This window comes from Xyrauchen texanus, chromosome 35 (genome assembly GCF_025860055.1).
Source record: "Xyrauchen texanus isolate HMW12.3.18 chromosome 35, RBS_HiC_50CHRs, whole genome shotgun sequence".
In the NCBI taxonomy this organism is placed as follows: Eukaryota; Metazoa; Chordata; class Actinopteri; order Cypriniformes; family Catostomidae; genus Xyrauchen; species Xyrauchen texanus.
The window spans coordinates 8,532,934-8,559,061 of record NC_068310.1 but is presented as its reverse complement, the minus strand read 5'-3'; the positions used below and the strand labels follow the sequence as shown (position 1 = coordinate 8,559,061).

At 39.2% G+C, this 26,128-nt stretch overlaps 2 protein-coding genes across 2 annotated transcripts in view; both read right to left on the bottom strand.

Annotated features, from left to right (window-relative positions):
- Positions 1 to 12,441, bottom strand: part of LOC127628453 (plakophilin-1) — a 33,454-nt gene extending 21,013 nt beyond the window's left edge. The window contains exons 1-6 of the mRNA XM_052105201.1: positions 12,204 to 12,441; positions 10,568 to 10,683; positions 7,442 to 7,656; positions 2,381 to 2,525; positions 1,981 to 2,188; positions 189 to 357 (exon numbers count right to left, since the gene is read on the bottom strand). Coding sequence (XP_051961161.1) covers positions 189 to 357; positions 1,981 to 2,188; positions 2,381 to 2,525; positions 7,442 to 7,656; positions 10,568 to 10,683; positions 12,204 to 12,375 — 1,025 coding nt within the window. The 5' untranslated portion in view covers positions 12,376 to 12,441. The remainder of the gene's footprint in view (positions 1 to 188; positions 358 to 1,980; positions 2,189 to 2,380; positions 2,526 to 7,441; positions 7,657 to 10,567; positions 10,684 to 12,203) is intronic.
- A 4,615-nt stretch (positions 12,442 to 17,056) lies between these two features.
- The window catches only part of smpd2a (sphingomyelin phosphodiesterase 2a), a 31,371-nt gene continuing 22,299 nt past the window's right edge, over positions 17,057 to 26,128 (bottom strand). The window contains exons 9-10 of the mRNA XM_052106000.1: positions 23,038 to 23,209; positions 17,057 to 19,407 (exon numbers count right to left, since the gene is read on the bottom strand). Coding sequence (XP_051961960.1) covers positions 18,998 to 19,407; positions 23,038 to 23,209 — 582 coding nt within the window. The 3' untranslated portion in view covers positions 17,057 to 18,997. The remainder of the gene's footprint in view (positions 19,408 to 23,037; positions 23,210 to 26,128) is intronic.

The following is a 26,128-nucleotide window of genomic DNA, read 5'->3' as shown; positions in this document are numbered from 1 at the left end:
ATATACCTTCAGAAGACTTGGAAAATTATGCACGAGTAGGCTACTTTTATGATACTCAGTTTTGGGTCCTAATTTAAGCTTTAAAGTGACTCACTGACAACTGCTTTCAACATTCATTAAAATTCACAAACATTTGTGTTCCACAGAAGTAAGTTATACAGTTGAACTATTCCTTGAACAACTCTTACCGTAAACAGCCGGTGGTGTTGTAGAAGACCTCGGGGTCAATGAGTTTGCTGGTGTTGTTGTCATTCCAACAGGAGTATGGAACCACAATGTTTTCTGTAAGCAGGTGCAGGGCACATCTGATGAGCTCTGGCTTCAGAGTGTCCGCCGAGGACAGATTCCACAACAGACCTGTAGTACAGTACACACATTAAAGGAATCATACTGTACACTCAATATGGCATTCTGAATATATTATATAAAATTGCAAAAATAATTGTTTCCAAACTGATTTACCAAACACCTTCTGGCCCACTTCTGTCTGCCATTGTTTGGTACAACTTGTCAATCCTGCACTAAACAGCTTATTACAAGTAGTCCCACACTAAATTGACACCATTGGTTGAGCCAGTTGTTGGACTGCTTTAACAAACAGAGCAATGTTATAGAAGTGCCACTGAGCCACAGTGTTTGCACTTTTCGACGAAATAAACCTATGAATAGCCAATTTAGTTATCTTTGCATATTAAGCTGGAAGAAAGCCATTTACAATCGAAAAATCTTTACAATTAAAAAAGGGACTACTCAAATCTCAGCCTGCCTGGCAGACATCTCGGCCTGGATGAAGGAAAACCACCTGCAACTCAACTAAGACCGAACTCCTTGTCTTTCCAGCCAACCTTGCTGTTGAACACAACATCACTGTGCAGCTGGGTGCAACAACAGTAACACCTTACAAAACGGTAAGAAATCTAGGGGTATCAGTAAAAATCTAAATTTCACAGACCACATCTCAGACAGCAAGATCATGTAGATTTACAATATGGTAAATGGTCTGCACTTATATAGCGCCTTTTTAACCTTAGCGGTTTTCAAAGCGCTTTACACTGTGAATCATTCACCTATTCACATTCACACACCAATAACGGCAGAGCTGCCATGCAAGGTGCTAGCCTGCCATTTGGAGCAACTTGGGGTTCAGTGTCTTGCACAAGGACACTTTGGCATGTGGAGTCATGTGGGCTGATTAGTGGACAAGCCGCTCTACCACCTGAGCCACAGTCGCCTCAATCAGGAATATAATATTATGTTCTGTCACTTGTCATAACTAGAGTGGACTACTGTAACGCTCTCATTGCAGGCCTCCCTGCATGTGCAAATAGACTCCTGCAAATGAACCAGAATGCAGCAGCACATCTGGTCTTTAATGAACCAAAAAGAGCACATGTTACTCCACTCCTTGTCTCTCTTTACTGGTTGCCGGTTGATGCATCTATCAAATTCAAGGCTCTGATGCTGGCATACAGAACAGTCACTTGGTCTGCTCCAGCATACCTAAAATAATTTCTGCAGAACTAGGCACCCACTAGAAGACTACAGTCGGCTAAGGAACATAGCCTTGTTGTACCAACACAAAGAGGTACCAAAATATTTTCTTAGACTTTCGGCTTCAACATACCACTGTTGGTGGAATGACCTTCCCAACTCCATCCGTAAAGCTGACTCACTTTCTGTCTTCAAAAAACTGCTAAAAACACATCTTAACAAGTCAATAAAAATAAATAAATCAATAAAAAAAAAAAAAATTACTGTTGCACTTTAATCTGTTTTGAATGCTACTATTCTGATGCTTGTGAAACTTTGTAATATGGCACTTTTCGTACTCCTGTCTCCTTAAGATGATTTGCTTATGTTTTCCTCTTTTATAAGTCACATTGGATAAAATCATCTGCCAAATTACTAAATGTAAAAGTAAAAAAATTACACACTTCAGGTTTAAATTATTAAAAGACAGGTGTGTGTTCCCGGTCTTACCAGTGAGTTGTATCTGAGTTTCTGTGACGTTGGTGTTTCTGATTAAGGTCAGAATGGGTTCTAGTCCTCCACAACTTTCCACTTGAAGCTTGTTATTGGAATCCTTAAAAACAAGGTTGCGCAGTGCAGCAGATGCTGTCTCTTGCAGCTGTAAATTATCAACTTTCAGCAACTGAATAAGAGCAGGAATCCCTCCCATCACCCGTACCTTACAGTAATACCAAACACAATACATTATATAATGTATAAACAGTCATATGAACCTATGAACAGAATATAACACTGTTCATATCAGACAGATAGACAGATAGATAGATAGATAGATAGATAGATAGATAGATAGATAGATAGATAGATAGATAGATAGATAGATAGATAGATAGATAGATCGATCTCTAACTTCCTGCTTGGCTTTTTCTTCAGTGAAGGTGTGGCGTTGTATGAAGGAAGCTCCACAAAGCTGATAGCCCACGTCCGAGCAACTGAGAAATTCCACAGCATCCTGCAGAGTGATGTTAGGCATAGATTCTGTAGTGCCATTCGTACTGATTGGAGAAATGTTTTGAAAATTAAACAGACACACAATTAGTTAAAAATGCTGGAAAAGACTATAAAAAAAAAAAGACAATACATAAAAGGAACACTATGAAAAAAGGCATTTTGTAGTGTACAACACAGCAACTAGTTACAAAAAAATGTATGCCTCAAAAAAAAAAAAATAATAATAATAATAATAATTTATAGTAGGTCAAAAAAATAGTAAGTCAAAGGTGTCTAGACAATGTACCTTTTCCAGTGGATTTTTAAAGTGTGCATCTCTTTCCAACTATTATTGCCAACAAAACCTTTATCATGGTTCACTTTTGACTTTTGGTGAAAAGTGTGTGTGAGGTGTTTTTAAATACATGAAAAAAGGTAATAATTAATTTTAAGCTAGTTATTATATCAACTATGAAAACTAACCAAAAAATCGTCTCTGGTTACTTGAGTGTAACCCTTGTTCCCTGATAAAAGTGAGATGAGATGCTGCGCTGAAAAGTGCTTTGGGAACAACTTTAGGTGCGACCAGATGTGAATATGTGTGCAACACATCAATGAACATTGACCGGAATTTATAGCCTCTGCCAGTGTAATCATTGGATGCACCTGAGGCAGGGCTATAAATAGATGTGCCACAGGTGCATCGTCAGGTATTTTTTCTGAAGAGCAGTCCTGGGGCATCCCAGTGCGGCAATGAAGCGCAGCATCTCGTTCCGCTTTTATCAGGAAACAAGGGTTACACTCTGTAGGGAATTGGGTTTTGATGGCCCACTTCCTGGACGTGGTATGGTCCAAGATGGAAAAAATAAAAATGATGGCCCAACTCGCAAATGCACTATGGTGCAAAATGATGGTTTATTTATATAGAGGTGAACCTTATTTACAAGCGAGTCCCAAACTGTACAAAAATAATCAACTCTTCCACCGGCAAAAATATCTTAACTAAACAAAATAAATAAAATAAACAAAAAACTGTAAACACGTATCCACAATACACGGTTTCACACAGCAAAACATTATTTGATTTGTTCGTGGCACCACAACTGCACACTCACGCATCAGCCTACCAAGAGACCCTGAATGAATATTCAGCCACACTTTTATACTGTTGGCTCCTCCCCTATTGGAGCCAACCATTTACCAAAGACCAGGGGGAATATGAAATTTCACAGTGCTTAAGTACTACATAAACTCGCACTAATAAACATTAAACATAAATATATAACCACAAAATACATACCAACATCACGTAATATTCTTTTAAGACATAAATGAACTATAGACACAAAAACATTACCCAAATCACATGACACATAGTATCCTCCGTTCCGGGTGACGCCATTATTGCGGAGACGTGACAGTGCGCTATAAATAGCCCTCGATACCAACAATCACGTTTAATCTGTCTCTTTCACACCCGGAATCAACTCATCATGAACAGGTAAATCTATTTGAACGTATATGTATGCGTGTGTATGCGATGTGAGTTTATTGTATCAAGACGATGGGTACTTTAGTTTGAATGAACAAGTGCTATGTGTCTCGTGTGCACCCGGACCATAGCGGTAACAGAGGAGCGGCAAATTTGAACGTGTGTGTGTGTGTGTGTGTGTGTGTGTTAGATCCAGCACCAAACTGCCGTCAGATTAGGTCTCCTTCTTTACACTCAATTAACCAAAGACGTTCCCTTTCAAAAAGCTACACTTATGATGCTGCGCTGAAAAGCGCTTTGAGAATGAGAATACCCACGCCGCCGCACTGTGTCTATCCGGACACCCTACGGTTGTGTAGTGTGCTCACAAGAGCGTGAGAGGTCTAAGACAAGAACTTGAGATGTCGACTCGAGGACATAAGAGCCCGGAGATGAACATCTAAACTATAAAATCTGATGAATATGTGCGGAGAGGACCAGCCTGCCGCATCACAAACATGCTGCAGAGGGACACCCCTAGCCAAGGCTTTAGAGGAGGCGACCCCTCTGGTAGAGTGAGCCCTGATACCTACTGGCAAAGCTTGAACATGCACCTCGTAGGCCAAGGCCATAGCGTCCCTCAACCAATGCGACATAGTCTGCACTGACTTACACCACTGGCTAGTGCAGTGGACATAAGTCTGAAGGGCACGGACTGGACAAAGTCTGTGAAGTCTTTCCTGCTCCGGCGTTGCAAACTGCGGGGAGCAGAAGGCCTCGAGAGTGACCGGATGTAAGGTCGAGAAAGGTACCTTAGGCAGGTAGTTAGGACGAGGGTGTAAAATTGCTTTAGCCATTCCTGAGGTAAATTCGAAACAGGCCGGCAAGACAGACAGAGCCTGTAGATCCCCAATTCTCTTTAGAGAGGTAATCGCCATAAGAAAAACCATCTTGAGAGTCAGAAGTCTGTCAGACGCTGACTCCAGAGGTTCGAAGGGGGTCTCAACCAGACCCTCAAGGACTATTGCCAAGTCCCATGAAGGGGTCCTGGTCCTAGCAGGAGGCCTCAGTTGCATAGCTCCACGAATATCTCCGGAATCACCAGAGGTGAGCCGTCGAGGAGAGATATTATCTCCGAGAACCATACCCTGTTCGGCTAGCGCGGCGCTATCAGTAAGAGGCAAGACTCTTGCTGGCGAACTCTGGCCAAGACTCCTGGGAGCAGAGAAACCGGGAGAAAGCATACAGACGCATTCTGGGCCATGTATGCGCCATTGCGCACAGACCGAGGGGGGCTGGATGACTCAGAGAGAAGTAGAGGGGACATTGTGCTGTCTGTTGAGAGGCAAAGAGGTCCACTTCTGCCCTGTAAAATCTCACCCAGATTTGTTCCACTACCTCGGGGTGGAGTTTCCACTCTCCCATCGGTATCTTCTGTCTGGATAGTAAATCTGCTCCCACATTCAGGCATCCAGGTATATAAACTGCCCTGAGTGACAGGAACTTGCCCTGGGCCCAAAGGAGAATCCAACGTGCCAGAGAATTCCGCTGACGTGAACGTAGACCTCCTTGATGATTTATGTAGGAGACTGCTGCTGTGTTGTCCACCCGCACCAGGACATGGCAGCCTTTCAGATGCTGGGGGAAGTATTTCAGGGCCAGAAATAACGCCATCAACTCGAAGCAGTTGATGTGCCAACCGAGCTAATGACACTCCCATTCCCCTTGGGCTGGACGACCACTTAAGACCGCTCCTCAGCCCGTCAGGGAAGAGTCTGTCGTTAGCAACCTGCGATGACAAGACGCACCTAGAGTGGGACCCAAGGTAAGAAACCGGGGTCTGAACCACATAGAAAGGGAACGAAGCGCACGGCGCATAACCCTTATTTGCCTTAGGGGACCGGCCCTTGGATGAAACCCCCTGGCTTTTAGCCACAGCTGGAATGGTCTCATGTGCATAAGGCCTGAAGGGATCACTGTGGATGCAGACGCCATGAGACCTAGTACTCGTTGATACTGACGAACAGTGCAACCTTGACCTAGCCTGACTTTGCTCAGGGTGTTCTGAATGGATGTGATTCGAGCGGGAGACAATTGTGCCCGCATCGTGATCAAACTCCATATAACTCCCAGATAGGTAATTCCCTGGGTGGGAGAGAGAATGCTCTTTGACGTTGAGTCTCAGACCCAGAGAAAGCAGATGAGCTAAGACAATATCCCTGTGCTGAACCGCCAGTTCTTGAGACTGTGCTAGTATCAGCCAGTCGTCTATGTAATTCAGAATGCGGATGCCCCGGAGTCACAAAGGAGCCAGTGCTGCATCCATGCATTTCGTGAATGTGCGGGGTGATAGGGCTAGGCCGAATGGAAGAACCCAATACTGGAAGGCTTCGCCCCCAAAAGTGAACCTCAGGAACTTCCTGTGCTGTGGCAGAATTTCTATATGAAAATATGCATCCATGAGATCAATCGTGACCAGCTAATCGTGATGTTGGGTTTGTGACACAACCGTCTTGATAGTTAGCATCTTGAAATTGAACACCCTGACTGAGCGATTCAAGCCTCGAAGATCTAAGATCTGACGCAACCCCCACCCTTCTTGGGAACCAGGAATAATTTGCTGTAATAACCTGACACTTTCTCTGGAAGGGGAACATGTTCTGTGGTCCGTTTGACCAAGAGATTTTGCAGTTCTTTCAACAGTAGACATGCCTGCTTTGGTTTTACGTTAGTGGGGACAACGCCGTTGAAACATGGAGGGCGGTGAGTGAATTTAATTCTGTAGCCTTTTTCTACTGTTCTTAGGACCCACATAGAAATACCTGGCAGAAGTTTCCACACTGCCAGGTTCTCTGAGATGGGTATTCATTTTGACACTTTTACTTCCTGTTGAGGGAATGTCGAGTGTTCCGCATCCTGGACTAAGGCAAGAAGCTACGGTACACCCAACTTTTCGTTGGAAGCCTCTAACTCCCGAAACACCAGAGGCGGCGGGAATGGAGAGGTTTCATAGGGGTTGTGAGGAAAGAAAGTTCTGACTGGCTCATGAAACACACACACACACACACACACACACACACACACACACACACACACACACAGAGAGTGATCTGAAGACAAAAGATCTGACGATGCACCTGTGACGCATCTATTTATAACCCTGCCTCAGGTGCATCCAATGATTACACCGGTAGAGGCTATAAATGTCAATATGTCAAAAATCAATGTTCATTGACGCGTTGTACACATATTCAAAGATGCTCGCACCTAAAGTTGTTCCCAAAGCGCTTTTCAGCGCAGCATCATAAGTGTAGCTTTTTGAAAGGGAACAATCTAGCATGAAAATAAGATTAAAACACCTTTCCCCTTTTAAAATGGTGATTTTAGCATGGGATTATTAATAAAGTTTGAGCCCTTACTTTCACTGATCATTTGGTTGAAAATAAATACTTTTAAAAAATAATTTTCTAATTGTTGTATTTTACAGAGAGGCATTTCCTGCCCACTCACCCCCATGGTTCTGATTTGCTCCTGTTCATGGCGACTTTCATCATCCCCTGTGACTCACCAGATGGACACTTGACACTTCCTACTAGTAATTGGCTGGCACTGCGCAAATCATCACTGTCACTGGCCTTCATGCCATTGGATGCAGAATTGGCATTCAATTTCATACTCTGAGTCGGTCTTCTCATGGTGTTGCGCACTGATACGCTGCGAACAGTCTGGGGGGGGCAGAAAGAATAAAGTGCTATTACAAGAGAAAATCACTGGGCATTTTAAAGGAATATGCTAGGATAAAAGTGTTCTTTCCATTTAAATTTGTAAAATTGATGTCCATTTGAGTTGGGTCTACAAGAATACATTTTATGGTGTTAATGTAACACTGATAAAACGGGGCAGGGAATTTTCATTTCCCTGTATGCTTTATATAACACTGGATAGGGAGCACAAGTGTTGAAATTAAGTGTTATTTTATGCATTTTTGAGCAAGATGAGAATATAAAGAGATTTGTTCATGTTCATTGTTCTGTTATATTTAAAAAAAGGTGTCTGTTATGCATGCCGCATGGAGTTTTGGGGTTTTTACATTATGAAAATGTCCAACTTGCAGAAAAAGAAAGATAACCTTTGCCAATGCACAGCAAAGACTCGTTGAATTGTTTGAAGGCAAGCAGCTTGCTAGAACAATAGATATCAACTGGGTTCATGAAAGTATTGGTACTACAAAGCATAAAGAATTGTTTTAGAATTGTTCAAAATAGTTTTTCCAATGTTTGAGTTGCAGCTGTATCTCAGTTTCTAACTGCAAAGCATACAAAATATTATAACGGCAGTAAAGAAGACTGTGAATCAGGGCAATAGATGCTGTATGCACATGAAGCCTTCAAAATTATTTGGATATATGGTGCCAAATATACAGCTATATGGAGCAGTATTTAAGAATATATTGCAAGGAAACAAAGCTTTCTTTATGGTAAATGCATCAAGTATTGTCAGGCTGAATTTCACCTTTTAAAAAGGACAGCAAACACATTGCAAAGACTGACTTACTGATGCAAAAAACAATCCTCATAGCAAATTGAACTGAGGGTTGCACAATGACAGAAACCCCAAACTACTGCAGAGAAGCGTGTCTTAACAGCAGCTACAGTATAGTGCGTAAAAACATCAAGTGTAATTTGACCTCGCTCTGTGAGACAATGGACCCTTTTTGCAGCATGTGACGATGCATTTACGCCTTATTTAGCAAAGTAAATCTAGACAAATTTTAAATATTACTATTTTTTTTTATATTTAGTGTAATAAAATGTGTTATTTTACTTTTGCATTGATAAGAAAATAAAATTAAAAAACTAAATGTAGTCAGCACTGACAAAATGATACAGCTGCTAAGTTATCTTTCTCTATTCTAAATGTCGTTATCTGCTTCTCTCTACTTCTTTTTTTTCTTTTTACACTATGAGAACGAGGAAAATGACTGACAGGTAAAAAGCGTCAATGTCTGTGTTCTGCAGACACATATTTGTTTGCAGATTACAAAGTCTACAGCTGTCACAGAGATACCTCAGAACACTTATGTCATTAATATCTTTAAGGAGGAACATTTTTTGCACACTTTTCCATGAAAACATATCGCTTACAGCACCTTACAAAACCTTCATATGCATGAAGAATTTCTATCACATAAAACACTAGAAGGAGAAGGTGAAAGTGGAGATTTTATAATAAAAATGTAATTAAATATTGATCTGCTTCTCAGCCACACTTATCATAACGCTTCTTAAGACATTGATTTAACCACTGGAGTCTTATGGAATATTTTTCCAAATGTATGTATTAAGTATTTTATATCTAAAATACTTTTTAGATTTATGTGATTTTTGGAGTGTCAAAATGTTGGCAGCCATACACTTGCACTGTATGGACCTACAGAGCTGAAATATTCTTCAAAAAATCTTTATTTGTGTTCTGCTGAAGAAAGAAAGTCATACACATCTGGGATGAAATGAGGGTGAGTAAATCATGAGAGAATTTACATTTTTGGGTGAACAATCCTTTTAAATTAGGAAAACACTATGTGACAATACACAGCTATAACAAAGGGTTTTCTTAACATACATTTTTTTTTCCATGAATATTAGTAAAGCCATTAAACAGCTTTCTAGCTTGTACATCTACAAACAAACCAAGATTCACAAGACAAATCTTAAATGTGCACTTTTTGCCCATGTCATCTTGGACTTAGTGACACCTAGTGGTGTGGATGAAACAGCATTCAAAATCAATAGTTTTCAGTTACAGATACCATTGTGGAAATTCACTATTCACAATCCACCATGATTAATTTAATCCATGAGTGAAAGTGTCTAGTAACAAGATGGTTACTGAGATTTAGCAAGTAGCATTCAGCTGGTTATGTGATTCTAGAATGGCAACTCCCGTGATGGCACCCTTCCCGCATGTAGAATAAAACAGCTTCTATAAGATTACGGATATGACTGGAAGCTTCATCTCAAGTGAGCGGTCATGATTTTATACATATGTTTCAAAATGACAATTTATATGTTTAGGAGAAAAAAAAATTAAATGGGGAAAAAATTTCTGAGTGCACCTTTGAGGGTTTGTGGCCGTAAGGCTACTCAAAGCTATTATTGTGTATGAACCTATTCCTTAGCAACACAGAATAAATTAAAGTATACTGTTTTTATAGCCATGCGCACAATGCATTATTTCACAGGCATACTGTGAAAGGTGTGTTTGCAAAGCACAGCGTGAGTATTATCTGAGCAAAATGTATGTTATTGCGTCACGTAAAACGCTCCCTTTGCATTGTATGTGAACGCACCATTAGTTTGAAGAAAATAAAAACTTGAAAAGGCACATTTAATTGCAATTTTATAAACATTTATTATATAATAAATCAAATAATACTTATATGTTTGATCAATATAATAATTAGTCAATCTTTATTTGTTCTTTGATGAATATAAAAAAATATTTTGGACAAATTTTAGGTTAGATACCTCTGTGCGTGTTCCTGACGTGAGAGTGAAACTCTACATAGGCCACAAACTTAAATCATTGTTCTCAAGAAGCATACGTATCATACATCATATTGAGTGCAGTTTTTACCATTCTGTTCTGGTTTGTGCTCATGTTGGAGCTACTCCATTTGAAACGGGTGTCATTCATATTTGTCGGTGAGAACTGGAATTTAGGCTCACTGTATTCTGTCACTGACGTCTGACCTGCAGAAGGTGCAAACAAATTGACAATATACAAACTACACAGATTGTGTTTCATACACTCATTTGGTCAGGTACCAAAATAATAATAACAATAGTAATAATATATATATATATATATATATATATATATATATATATATATATATATATATATATATATATATATATATATATATATATATATATATTAAATATACAAGAAGGCCATAATAGAAGTCATAATAGGGCAAGTCAGAAAGAAATAGCTACTTAAGATAACAACTGCAGATTTTACATTTTTACAGTGCAAGATGACATGAGCATGACTCATATGCAGATTTAAAACTTACCAAAATAATTTTATGTCCAATACACAGTTAAAAATGAATACAATTTATAAATAATAACAATAATAATTTGGTTGAAATTTGACTTTTATATATTACAGTGACTATAGTGTAGGCACAGCTTTTTTGCTTATATTTTTCAAAATACATTAATAACATTGAAAAAATATTAATGTCATTAATAACATTTAGAAACATTATTACATCAATGTCCAGCAGTCTGACATGCAATCCATTACTCTAATTCTTTTATAATTATTAAATGTTCAGTTTTACCGTAGATTTACAGATTACCGTAGTTCATTTTAATAACAACATTCCATTAAATAAAATGTAGTCTTTAAAAAAAAACGTAATAATTTAAGTTTTATAAATGTATTTTAGTTACATATTACACAATTCAATATCAACCTTGTTATGAAATTGAAATGTGCAAGTCTTTAAAAAATGCCTAAAATATATTTGTATATCTATATCATCATGTCTGAAAAACTAGTGAGCTACTGAGACTGAATTTTGAGCATCAAAGGCCTGTACATTATTTTGGACATGATGGGCACATGCTGATATTCAGATGGCATGCAGCATTTTTGGATACAAATAAATAAATAATAATTGCCCCCCCAAAAATTTGCAAGGCAGGCAGCAATTAAGACACACCCAAGTGTTTGGAAGACTGTCAGAAAAGTTGATTTATTTTGGTGGTGGTGGTATTGTATTAATTTAAAATGAATGCAGCTTTGCCTCAAAAACTTGCTGCAGATTGTTGTCAAATTGCTTCAAGATGCACAACAAACAAAACAAAGAAGAAAAAAAAAACCACGTTAATCTAAAAGATTTGCTTAATGTACATCTAAAATAACTGGTTTAATTCAGGTCAAAATATAATCTAACATCACTGAAGAAGCCTGAATACATTGTTACACCGACAAAACTACTTTGGACCAGGTAGAAATAATTGCTCATGGTGGCAGGTTTTCCAATTTTACTGCCAGACAAACATGCAGCAGGTCTGTTTCCTCTATGCATTTAAATGTCAGTCTTCTGGATCTTCACTTTACTCATCGTTAAATGTATACAATTATGCTACTATTATCTGAAAAGAACTTCAGATTATTCATTTAGCATCATTTACCGATTTATGCTTTTTCTTATATTATACATGTCAGCATATAGCCTAGACAGAATTCTTACTTGTTGGTGAAGGAATGGAATCATTTTTAACTGTCTTGTTTCTCCTAATGGATTTGACCTGCTCCAGGACGCGCTGCTGCCCAGTGCGCTGTTTTCTGTCGGACGGCAGCACCAGAGAGGTATCCTCCATCGAGCTGGGTGCCATGGCCGAGCGAAGCGGATCAGCCGTCATTGCTGCTCGCTCTCAATATGTCTGCTCTCTCTCTCAATATGTTTGCTCTCTCTCTCAATATGACTGCTCGCGCCTATCCGCCAAGATCCGTACACTAATGCTGTGGAGAACCACACCTAGACCACGCCCACTTGAGGTGTTGCGCAGCGGACCAATCACAGCCGTGGCCAAAAGTATTGGCAGTGACATACATTTGGTGTTTTGCAAAGTTTGCTGCTTCAGTATTTGTAGATTCTTTTTTAACATGTTTCTATGGTATACTGGAAAACAATGATAAGCATTTCATAAATGTTCATATGTTTTTATTTGCAAAAACATTCAATATATGCAAAGAGTCAATATTTACAGTGTTATTCATAACCTCTGCAATTCGCTCTGGCATGCTGGATATTAGCTTGTGGGCCAAATCCTGACTGATGGTGATCCATTCTTGTTTTATTAGTGCTCGGAGTTGATCACAATTTGTGGGCTTCTGTTTGTCCACTTGCCTTTTGAGGATTGACCACAGGTTCTCAATGGGATTAAGATATGTGGAGTTGCCTGGTCACGGATGCAAAATTTCAATGTAATGATCTCCGAGCCTCTTCATTATCACTCTTGCCCTGTGACATGGTGTTCCATCATGCTGGAAAATGCACGGATCATCACCAAATTGCTCCTGGATCATTGGGAGAAGTTGCTCATGCAGGATGTTTTGATACCATTCTTTATTCATGGCAGTGTTTTTGGGCAGAATTTTGAGAGAGCCCACTCCCTTGGATGAAAAGCGACCTCACACATGGATGGTCTCAGGATGCTTCACTATTGGCACGACACAGGACTCATGGTAGCGTTCACCTTTTCTTCTCCGGACTATCAATTTTTCAGATGTCTCAAACAGTCGGAATGGGACTTCATCAGAGAAAATAACTTTGCACCAGTCTTCTGCTGTCCAATCCTTGTACTTTCTGCAGAATTTCAGTCTGTTCTTGATGTTTTTCTTGGAGAGAAGTGGCTTCTTTGCTGCCCTTTTTGACACCAGGCCATTGTCCAAAAGACTTCGCCTCACTGCCAATATGCTGCCAATATTGAGCAAGATCTGCACTGGTGGTGACACGATTCCGTAACTGACTCCTCAGGAGGAGATGGTCCTGGAGCTTGCTGGACACTCTGGGACGTCCTGAAGCCTTTTTCACTGCAATTGAACCTCTCTCCTTGAAGTTCTTGATGATCTGGTAAATGGTTCTTTCTGGTGCAATAATCTTTGCAGCAATTTCCTTGCATGTGAGGCCATTTTGATGCAAAGCGATGATGGCTGCACATCTTTCTTTAGAGGTAACCATTGCGAACAAGAACACAATGATTGGAAGCACTTCTTCCCTACTTTTATAGCAATCAGTCTGCTCTTATAATCCAATCAGATTGATAGAGTGATTTCACCTGACTAGTACCCGTTCATACTTTCCCAGGTGCTTTGATTTTCAATATGATTATTGAAATGATGTTAGCTAGTAGGGTAAAAAAAACAGTGAAATTTGGGTTTTTGTGATAAAGTTATGAAGCTTTTTGCAATTATTTAAAATGCATTTGATCACTCTGCACAATAATCTGGAAACAAAGTGAATCAACACCACAACTGTAGCAGAAAACTTTGCGACACACAAAATGTATGTCACTGCCAATACTTTTGGCCACGGCTGTACAGTCACATTCACATTTTAAACTCATCAATTACCTGCCGTTTCATAGCAACCGTATTTGAAAGCAAAACAGTTGTTCATTGCAAAAGACGTAAAAATGCAGAGATGGCACTGATAATTGGGTACATCTTTAATCTCTGTGGGAAAATGTGGTGCATTGGCTGACTGTCAACTGCTATTCAAAACACTATATGCAAATGACAACACTATTGATTGGTCCTTACTAGTGTTGGGTGTATAGTCAGATAAGTTTTTATTTTGTCTTGTGGAATATTTGTGAAAATCTGTTATGCCAAATAGCTTCCTCAGGGCAGTACAAAAAAATTAAATTGACCCTTTGCTAAGCTGGTTACGTCGCTCGCTCTGACAAGCTCTGCAGATCTGCCAATAGGAATCAGAATCAGAATGGGCTTTATTGCTAAGTATGCTTACACATACAAGGAATTTGTCAGGGTGACAGAAGCTTCCAGTGCACAAACAATAAAGCAACAAGACAGAGATAATAATAAAAATATTTAATAAAAATAAAAGTGAATAGAAAATAAAGTACATATGGAAATACACAATAGGGAAAAAAAATAAATAAAAAAATACATACATACATATATATATATATATTCCCCTCTTGTCCTGCTACATTTCCAAAGTGGGATTTAAATCTAAAGTTGCTAAAGGTGCTCACATGCCCCCGTTCGAACCATTGGAATCTATTGAGTTGTGTGTGCTCTCTATAATTACTGCACTGCTGTTAGCTCTGGCCTCAGTTAAATGGATTGTGAATATACAGGCACTTTTGACTGACAGTTCATGTCTTGAATTCGGGCCGGGCTTTCAAAAGCCACAATCACACCCAAAAAAGTCCTAAGGTGCGTTCCACGCACCTTCTCTTCCCCGCCTTTTAATTCGGATGAGGAGCAGTTTACAAATGTATTATGCCCTGTGCAGGCATTACACACATATGTGGAGCGAACCCGCCAGTTCAGACGGTCAGATCAGCTCTTCGTTTGTTATGGAGTATGCACAAAAGGCATGTCTGTCCCCAAGCAAAGGATCTCTCACTAGATCGTTGATGCGATCATCTTCGCTTATGAATCACAAGGCGTAAGATGCCCTGTTGGCGTGCATTCAACTAGAGGAATGGCCTCATCATGGGCATGGACAAATGGTATATCCCTGCAGGACATATACCTTGTAGCCGGATGTTCTTCGCAGAACACTTTCACAAGGTTTTATAAATTAAACATGGCATCCATCGCTCTGCGTATCCTCTCTGTCTAGAGAGCTTACTATTCCATCACTCAGCAGGTGAGACCAAGCTCCTTATTACGGACGGGCTGTCTGTGTAGGCCACTATCCAATTTATTCCCACTAGAATAGTCACATGCACTTCCAATAAGAAATGAACCTCCCCCTACCTCTGGTTATGAAGGGGTTCAATTAAAAAATCTTGTATAGCTCTTCAGACTAAGGTTAACTTCAGATAGTTTTCACCATGTGGGGTTATTCATTATCCTACACACTTGAAGACATGTTATAATAAGTAACCTCATTTACATATTCTTTTCCAAGTGTTTATGCCCTGGTGCATCTCGGGGTGTGATGTTAGTGCAGTGTGATGGGTCTCCCTAAGTGTTTGTCGCAATGTGGAGTGAACTGAATCAATAGGGAACGTCTCCGGTTACTCATGTAACATCTGTTCCCTGAGATGAAAGGGAGCGAGACATCACAAAATCTGTCCGCACTACTACTTCAGAGTTTCGAGGTATGAACGATGCATTCTTGTCCTTCAGTCAGAAAATTCTGAAGAAATGGTGATGTTGCACCCGAGGCACATGCACTTATATATATAGTATTTTATTTATTATGGATTTTTATTTAGTAGGTTTATGTTTCACAACAAAAAAATAATAACTGAAGATTTTTGGGGGGTACATTTTCAAAGTCTTGGTTCTTAATATTGTATGTTGCCTGTGTATGAGCCCTAAAAAAGCCTATTGTTCTGGCGGCCATACGTATCATCACTCATTTTAGGTGGTCATTTGCAAAATCCTAAGAAAGATAGGTTGGCATACGGCTTATGTCCTAGACTACACCACAGGTTAAAACCAGTTAAATAACATGCTACCACATGAAGCATATTTAAGGTTAAAAAAAAATTATAATCCCCCAATGCATGCATTTTTCAAATGTGCTAAACAGAATTATTATTTTATTAGATTACTGTAATTGTTCTAATAGTTATATTTAGGCTTTAAAAAAAAAAATAGTTTTCACTTTTCAATTTTATAACAAAATTCAATCAAATTAAATTTGTAAAATTTTTAACTCAAATCAATAAAACTGTTTTTATTTTATTTTGTTAAAGATTACTCAATTCAATTTGATGGGATTTTGTTATGAAATTGAAATGTGCAAATATTGAAATTTTGCAGGTCATATAAAGCTTGTATTCTTTATTTATACTGTCAAATATCATTATTACTAAAGATTAATTTAATAAAATAGGCCTATTGATGCAATTTTACAAAATCATGTTTCACCTTGTTGTGGTCAAATAAAAAGAGCTTTAAAAGTATTTGAAGTCTATATTAGGCTATAATAAGCCCATAGTTGTTGTGTTATAGTTTTTAATCAACCGTTAAATGTTGGTTGATCATTGAGATCATTGGACTTGTGTTTGTCAGAAGTGCATCTTACCATCTTAGTGTATCTTTCACCTTACTTGCTTCGTACTGAATTGTACTTTTCCCGTAAAGTTTTGTTACGTAACAAAATTCCAGTCTTCATGTAAAGCAGTCTGGAATGTCATAGAAACAAAACACTGAAAATAATAGCTCGCTAATACCACCGCAAACACTGTATGCAAAACTTTTGTGTTCTGTTTTTTTTTTTTGCTGTTCTGTATCACATGCCACACACTGACTCACTTATTTGCACACATTATAAAAAATAAATAAACACAAATTACAATGGCTGAATAGTTTAACTTTTAGTTTGTTTTGGGTAAGATTTTTGTATTGCAGACGCAAATATACAAAGTTTGCATGGGACTTTTCCAGCTGTTGTTCTAAAATATTCATAAAACCAATAACATATGGTCATTTATAGAACTTCTCATATACTTCTGCTCTTCTCGTATGCCTTTTTTAGGTTAAACTGTGTTCCATAAGTGACCAATTTTGATGTATTTGGTATTTCTTTCAATGAAGAAAGGATGTTTGGAACTCCATGTCAGGCTTTTGAGACAACTTCTTAAGTGATAAATCCTGTGCTTTTGTGACTAATGTCAATTCAGCTTTTCAGCATTCTGATTTTACATGAGCTACTTGTATTGCATGGGAATGTGTTGATCACTTAATTAAGCAAGAGCACCATCTTGTGGACTGCGAGGAAACTATTTAAAGGAATATTCCAGGTTAAGTACAACTCAGGCTCATTTTATATTTGTCCCATAGACTTTCATTAAAAGCATACAACTGCAAAACATTTGTCATTTTTTGGTTGTTTTTAGTATGGGATGAGTGGAAATTATTGTTTGTAGTAATCGACATGCAACAGATGCTACCAATAGAGCTAAAAGTGATAGTTCACTCAAAAAGAATAATTCTCTCATCATTTACTCACCCTAATGCCATCCCAGATGTGTATGACTTTCTTTCTTCTGCAGAACACAAATTAAGATTTTTAAAAGAATATTTCAGCTCTGTAGGTCCACACAATGCAAGTGAATGTTTACCAAAACTTTGAAGATCCAAAAATCATATAAAGTCTGCATAAAAGTAATCCATATGACTCCATTGGTTAAACTGATATCTTCAGAAGCGATATGATAGATATGGGCGAGAAACTGATCATTATTTAAGTATTTTTTCCCAATTAATCTCCACCTTTGACCAGCCATGCCCAGTAGGTTGCGATATGCACGAAGAATGTGAATCGATAAAAAAGAAAGAAGAACATGGAAGTGAAAGTGGAGATTTATAGTAAAAAGGGACTTAAATATGTATCTATTTCTTACCCAAACTTATGACATCACTTCAGGAGTCATGGATTTACCCACTGGAGTTGTATGGATTACTTTTATGCTGCCTTTATGTGCTTTTGGGAGACTTAAAGAAAGAAAGTCATACATATCTGGGATGGCATGAGGGTGAGTAAATGATGAGAGAATTTAGATTTTTGTGTGAACTAACCCTTTAACTCTATTTTCACCTGCAATGATCCTGGAGTTTTCAAAATGTACAGACCCAGCAACCCCCAATGTACTTTTTCCTGTAATAATTTATAATGTTAAGTAATAACTTTTAACAAAGATAATTTCTTTCCATAATGCAAAACAGATCATTAATGTACCGCATTTAGAAATACATAGAACAGCTTTAGCCTATTTATTTATTTTTAAAGAAAATCCTATGCTGTTTGATTTTATGCCACACAATTGTCCACAGACTCCTGGTTAAAGGTCCTGGCTTTTAAGATCCTTGTGTCACTATGAAAAATTCTGTTAAAATTATCCCATTAAAATAATTTAAGATTTGTTGTGATTTATTCATAATTATGATTAATTGAACTGAGCAGTTCTAAAATGCTTAAAATATGATGCAACAACTCTATTGAAGTCTCTTTTAAGTAACATTAAAATATCAATAAGCACAATTTCCACAGTCAGGATGTGTCTTTGCGGGCTTGAGAAACAATGACACATGCATAGAATTCAGTAATCACCCTCACAAAAACAAATGGGGAAGTTTCAGTTCATCTAAACCAGCCAGAATAGCAGCTCTATTATTAATGCCATCACTTATTGTTTTGAGGTAGGTATTGCCTCAGAACACTGTTCTTGGGTCAGCTTTTCAATTTATACCCTAGCTATGATGTAACATAGAGGTACAGTAACCTGATCCCAGACCAGCACTTAGGGGTCAACCTCCATCTGAACAAACTCACTCCTCCCGTTTAAAGGGCTGGTGTTCTGGAGAACCATCAGAGAATGAAGACTCCAACACCCTATGCCCTGACAGTATAGTCTGGAGGTAATTTGAGGTCAGTTTCATCTGGTCCTCAGTCTCTTTCAAGACTTTGATGTGTATGGCAAAGAAAAGGTAGAGTAGAGCTCCGGATAGCAAGATGATCATGCACACAGCTCCCAGAAGGCCCACTGTGGTGAAGGAGAAGTGGCCTCCAGAGCATAAGCAGGGAAGGAAGGCCATAGCCAGCAGCAGCAGCAGTAGCAGCAGACCTCCGCCTATCAGACACATGGCTTTGGCCTGCAGGACCTCTGTTTGACACAGGCCTTCCTTTATCACTGCTCGAGCCTCTGAGACTACGTCCATCTGCTCTGATACAGGGACTGCTGGAGGAAGACACAAAAATATTAAAGCAAAACTCAACCTGGTCTCATAAAATCACATTACTATACCTACATTTTTGTAAAACTAGTTTTAAGTGGCTCGTTGTACATCTAGCAGCAGTTTCCTGGTCAAATGAACACTAGAGGCGCTACAACAACACAGACTTTCATCAGACACAAATCAGGAGTAAAAAAGCATAAATCACTTACTTTTCCCTGTTCCTCACACAATGTTATCTTATGACATCTAAACACTTTTACTACTTTTAGTTTCACTTGATTAAATTGCACTGCAGCTCAACATGATAGAGCATTGAACTTGCAATGCAACCGATGGGGTACGAGTGCTGAAGAGCATGCAGTTCGACATGTGAGCTGGAAGGGACTTACTGTAGAAGCACCACACAATGACATGGTTGCTTCAACAATTGTGTTTTTCATTTCACATTTGCTTTTCTGACGCTATCGGTTAGGTTTAGGTTTAAAGTTTAAGGTTTAGGGTAAGGAGGTGGGTGGGTTTATTTAATACTCAATCAAACCTCATCTGTTGGGGACAACATTTAACCTACTTTTAGCACCATACAGAAGACATTTCATCTTGGAACTGAAGCGATACGTGTAAGGAACCATATCATATAATTTTGTTGCCAAAAATGTAAAGTTTAAAAACATGTTTAGAGCATTGTAAGATGCGACGCAATGGACAAAGAAGTCCGTCTGGATGCGTACGGCTGTAGTGGCAGTGCTTTAAAGGGGATGAATTAAAAAAACGCAACTTTACAGAGACACCACGTTGTAAGCACTGCCGCTAAGAATATTCACAAAATGATATACTATATCCAATGTATATTTAAGCAATATCAGAGGAGCAAGAGTGTGATATGACCCTACATCAGCACTGCAGTGATTTGGCCACACACACGAGGCCACAGGCTGAGTGCTGTAGGTAATCACAGCAGTGCTGATTTAGGGCCATATAGCACAATTGTAAGTGTGATATTGCTTATATATAACAGTTCAATGAACAAGTACATTTTAAAAATTTTTGAAAAACTGAGTACGGTCATAAAAACTCATTTGTGTGTGGAACTACTTTATTACGTGGCGGATCAGAATCTGCCATTGCTGGTTCAAACCAAATTATGTGTCCAAGCATTCATTCAAAATTCAAAAATGTCACTTCAGAAATAGTATCACGGCTTGTGCTGTTTCAAACAAGTTATTGAATAAACAAGGATGGATGGATGGATATGTGTATGTATGTGTGTGTGAGAGAGAGAGAGAGAGAGAGAGAGAGAGAGAGAGAGAGAGAGAGAGAGAGAGAGAGAGATGGAGCATGTGCAATCACCTGTTACCACACCCAAGCAGAGATGCTGTCAGCTTTCTGAAGATCAGATTTCTCAGTGGAAAAATAGCGGTCCAAGAGGGCTATTTCACCCTATTTCACGGTAGCCAGTGTGCAAGAGTCATTCACTAAAGAAACCGCAATGTCCTCCAATTTAAACAGTGTGTCCACTGTTTATGTGGAAAGTCCGATAAGAGGTAAGAGCCTTCTGTTCCTGTAATTAATCAGTCTGTTGTGTCTCTCAGCTGTAATGAGCAGTAATGCTGAAGTTGTGCGTTTAAAGCCATATAAAGTTATTTCCTAGCTTTAGTAGTAGTAATAAGTGATCATGAAGCATTATTGTATGTAAAATGCTGAAGCAGCTAAATCACCTAACTGGCTCGTATTACACATAAAAATGATCTTTGTAATGTCAATTTTTTTTTAAAAAGGACAAACCATAGCTCTTAACAGATCTGCACTGCTCTTAAACTTTAGTTTAGAACGGCAAGAACACAAGTGTAGTGATACACAAACAGTGAAGCGTCTGAGTGCTGATCTTGTCAGACCATCAGTGCTCATGGAACATCTCTCATCCAATCAGATTCGAGGACCGGAACTAACTGTTGTTATACTATACTATACTATAATATATATGTAGTAAAACCATGGTTATTATTTGTAAGGTAAGGTTAGGGTTAAGGGTGTACATATGTAGGGTGTCTCTGGTACTCTAAATTAACACAAAATAAATTAAACACACTGCTTTTTAATTAGGAGTGAAAGTAGAATAAGCCACTAAGTCTACCTCTGATGGATTGATGGATACAATTGCGAAGATGGATTGCTGTGGACTGTAGGCCAGTGGTAGGTTTTTGTTCAATAATATGGAAATAAGCAATATATTGCCTTCTAAAGATACTTTTTGTAATCATTGCTTTACCCATCTTCCACAATAATGTAGTGTATTTTAATGATCAGAGTTATTAAATATCATATTTCAAATAATTTAAATATAATTTTTTGCAATAATTTTATCATTACACATTAAAAAAAACATTTATTTGGGGGCCTTTCTATGCAAATATTGTATATGCGATAAATTGTGATTAATTCGATTAATTGATCGGCATATCATGTAATTAATTTTATAAAACATTTTAATCGATTGACAGCCCTAGTTTTTAACTATATTTGCATTTTTTTTACTAACTTAACTAACATTCAACCCCAAAACATTTTAAAATGGGTTGGCACTAGGGTTGTCACGATACCAAAATTTTTTAATTAGTCGGTACCATTACAATTCTAAATACCAATTTCGATACCACAACAAAAAAAGGTAACATGCTATTGAACATTCTTCTTTAGTCTATTTAAAAAAGTTAAATAAATCAATGAGAATAATAAAGTTAATAAATTGCATGTTTCCTTGAAGAGTTTCTAAATTAGGTGAACATTACAAGTAGGACCTTTAGAAATCAGCTTTTGAAATTCACGTGTGTGCTGAAGCATGCAGCACATGCAGACTGTATTTATTATTAATAATCACATGGTTTAATAATCACACTAGGAAAATTCACTATTTTATTTTGAATTGATTAATCATCCATTTCAGTGTAAAAGGAGTAACAGCATGCACTAATAAGCGTGTTAGTATTTGAAAGCAGATGTCTGCAAATCATACTGAATTGACTCAGTGCTCTAATCCAATGTACCGGTACTGCAGAAACACTGGTATTTTTACAACTTTTTAATTTTAGTATCGACTTGGTACTGAAGTACCGGTAATGTTGATCCAATCTCTAGTTGGAAAAAAAACATGTTTTGAAAGAGAAATGGCATGGGCTATAAATATTTTTTCTCAATTACAATGTGTACACCAAAATTGTGTGACAAAACTAGAATTTACAAGATATGTATTTAAATAATATATATGTAAATCCCAGTTTACTGAGACTGGTCTAAAATAATCTAGTGTTTTAGGGTGAGGCATAGTGTTACTTTCCAAGACTGTAACCACATATTTTGGATTGAGGGTAGGCCTAATAGTCAAGAATCAGCCTCTATCTTTTGTTCATCGGAATAATAAATAATGGAGGGGACACCTTATATGATGGTCCCCCAATATCTATGGTTGTTAAAGTCCTGGTACTTGGGCGTGATATACTATATATCAAACACATATCAGGTATTTTTTGAATATTCCATTAATCCAGTATTCCGAAACAAACAAACAATCTGAAACAAAATTCCTTATGCACCTACATTCTCCACTGTGCTATTCTCTGAAAATTTTGCCAACATACCAGTATCTGAGTACTCCGTGTTCCTCATTCCATGCTGTCTGTTGTCCTCTAACTGTATAAGGGCCAGTTCAGCAGTCAGGGACTCATGGTCCGAATATGGAAAGGGTTTATCAGCCACTGAACCCTTAGTGGTGGACAGAGACTCACATTTCATGTTCACTCTCTTAGAGCCCTGCACAAGACAAAGAAAAAGCAAGAAAAAATATATATAAATAAATAATATATAATAAATAATAATAATAATAATAATAATAATATATATATATATATATATATATATATATATATATATATATATATATACACACACACACACACACACACACACACACACACACACACACACACACTACCGGTCAAAAGTTTTGAAACACTTGACTGAAATGTTTCTCATGATCTTAAAAATCTTTTGATCTGAAGGCGTATGCTTAAATGTTTGAAATTAGTTTTGTAGACAAAAATATAATTGTGCCACCATATTAATTTATTTCATTATAAAACTAAAATGTATTGTTATTGAAGTTGATGACTTTGACCGAATAATAAAGAAAAGTAGCCAATAAGTGCCCAACATAGATGGGAACTCCTTCAATACTGTTAAAAAGCATCCCAGGGTGATGCTAAAATATAACAGTTTTGATTTATTTTGGATTTTGTTTAGTCACAACATAATTCCCATAGTTTCATTTATTTTATTTGATAACTTTACTATTATTCTAAAATGTTAAATATATATATATATATATATATATATATATATATATATATATATATATATATATATATATATATATATATATATATATTTAGTTCCAATATAAAGTTTTGAAACACTCATTCTTTATTATATATATAATAAAGAATGAGTGAATTCAAAACTTTTGACCGGTAGTGTAATGAAGCCTCAGGCAAGTTGGGATCCATCTGCGGTATTTTATTGAAAACAGCACACAAGTCGTACAGGCAGGGTCAATGGCAGGCAAACAGAGAATGTAGAAGGCAGGCAGAAGAATAACAAGAGCAGGCAGAGATCAGGGCAGGCAGCAAACAATCGTTGAACTGGGCAGGCAAGAGGTAAACAAGGCAGGCAGCAAACTAACAGGGTCTAAACAACAGGCAGGAACGGTACACAGAACGACTAGAATATAAACTGGATACAAACTTGCTTGGTAGAGTCGCCGGAGCAAACAAGACTTCGCAATGAATGAATGAACTGAGTGGCTTTAAATAGAGCGTGGGAAACAGGGAACAGCTGTAGAGTAATCAGACCTAGGTATGCGGGTGTTTGGGAAATGTAGTTCTAGCGATCAATACTCCGGTGAATCAGATCTCCGATGACTGGAGAGGGAGGCGCTCTCTGTGTTCGTGACAGAGCCCCCCCCTGTGAGCGGCTCCGGACGCGAGGATGCGACCTGCGTCGAGGTCTTCCCCGAGGTCGAGGGGCCGGTCTCTCCGGATAGATCTGGTGGAACTCGGTGATGAGGTTGGGGTCCAGGATGTCATTGGCGCTGACCCAGGATCTTTCCTCCGGGCCATACCCCTCCCAATCCACCAGGTATTGGATCTGACCTCGGTGACGCCTGGAGTCGAGCAAGGTGCGTACCAGGAAGGCCTCCTCACCACCCACAACCATGGGGAGGGGCCCGGGAGGTGCCACCTCCTCAGTCCTCGGAGCATCAGCCGGTTTGAGCAGGGAAACATGGAAAGTAGGAGAGATACGGTAATTAGCAGGGAGTTGTAACCGGAAAGAAACTGGATTGATTTGTCTAATAATTTTGAAGGGACCCACATACCTAGGACTGAGTTTTTTGCATGGTAGATGCAATGTGAATTGTGGGCCCCGGTCGGAGACGATGTCCTCGGGGAGTCCGTAGTACCGAAAGACATACTGGAATAGGTGCTCGGCGGTCTCCAGGGCAGTGGGCAGTTTGGGCAACAGGATAAGACGGCAGGCCTTGGAGAATCGGTCAACAACGGTTAGAATGGTGGTATGGCATTGAGAACTAGGGTGATCCGTGATGAAGTCCACAGCGATGTGCGACCAGGGACGTCGAGGGATGGGTAGAGATTGAAGCAGGCCGGCTGGTGGTTGTTTGGGGGTTTTGGCGACGTTGCGGGTTTGGCATTTGTTAACAAAGTCGGCCGCTTCATCTGACAGCGTCGGCCACCAGAAGCGGTTCCGCAGCAGGCGGATGGTGGCTGTGATACCCGGGTGGCCGGAGTACGGGGCATCATGTACCCAGCGCAGGGTCCTCTCCCTCAGACTGGGAGGTACAAAGGTCCGATCAGGCGGGCATTCGGGCGGTGGAGGTGCGGAGGCATGGGCCTGAGAGATGTCCGCCATGAGGTCCCACTGGATAGGGGCTAAAACCAACTCGGGAGGAACTATGGGTTCGGCGCTGCAAACTTGAGGTATGGCTTCGTGTTGTCGGGAAAGAGAATCGGCCTTGACATTCTTGGACCCGGGGAGGTAAGTGATAGTGAAGTCAAAGCGAGTAAAGAAAAGAGCCCATCGGGCTTGCCTGGGGTTGAGTCTCTTGGCAGAGCGAAGATATTCGAGATTTCGATGGTCTGTGAACACTTGGAACGGATGTCGGGCCCCCTCCAACCAATGTCGCCACTCCTCCAGCGCGGCTTTCATAGCCAGGAGTTCACGGTTGCCGACGTCATAATTTTTCTCGGCTGAAGAGAGTTTGCGGGAGTAGAAGGCGCAGGGAAACAGCTTAGGAGGGTTACCTTGGCGTTGGGAGAGGATCGCTCCAATGCCCGTGTTCGAGGCGTCCACCTCCACGACGAAAGGTATGTCGGGGTCTGGGTGGTGCAAAATGGGTGCAGAGGTGAAGCGCTCCTTTAGCTGAGCGAAGGCCAGGAGGGAGTCGGGGGGTCCAGTGGAGCTTGTGTTGATTCCCCTTTACCAGGTTGGAGAGAGGTGAGGCGACGGTGCTGAAGTTTCGGATGAACCTTCGGTAAAAGTTGGAGAATCCCAGAAAGCGTTGGAGTTCTTTCACTGTGGAGGGTTGAGGCCAGTTTAGTACGGCTTGGACCTTATTATCGTCCATAGCCACCCCTTCGGGGCTGATGATGTACCCCA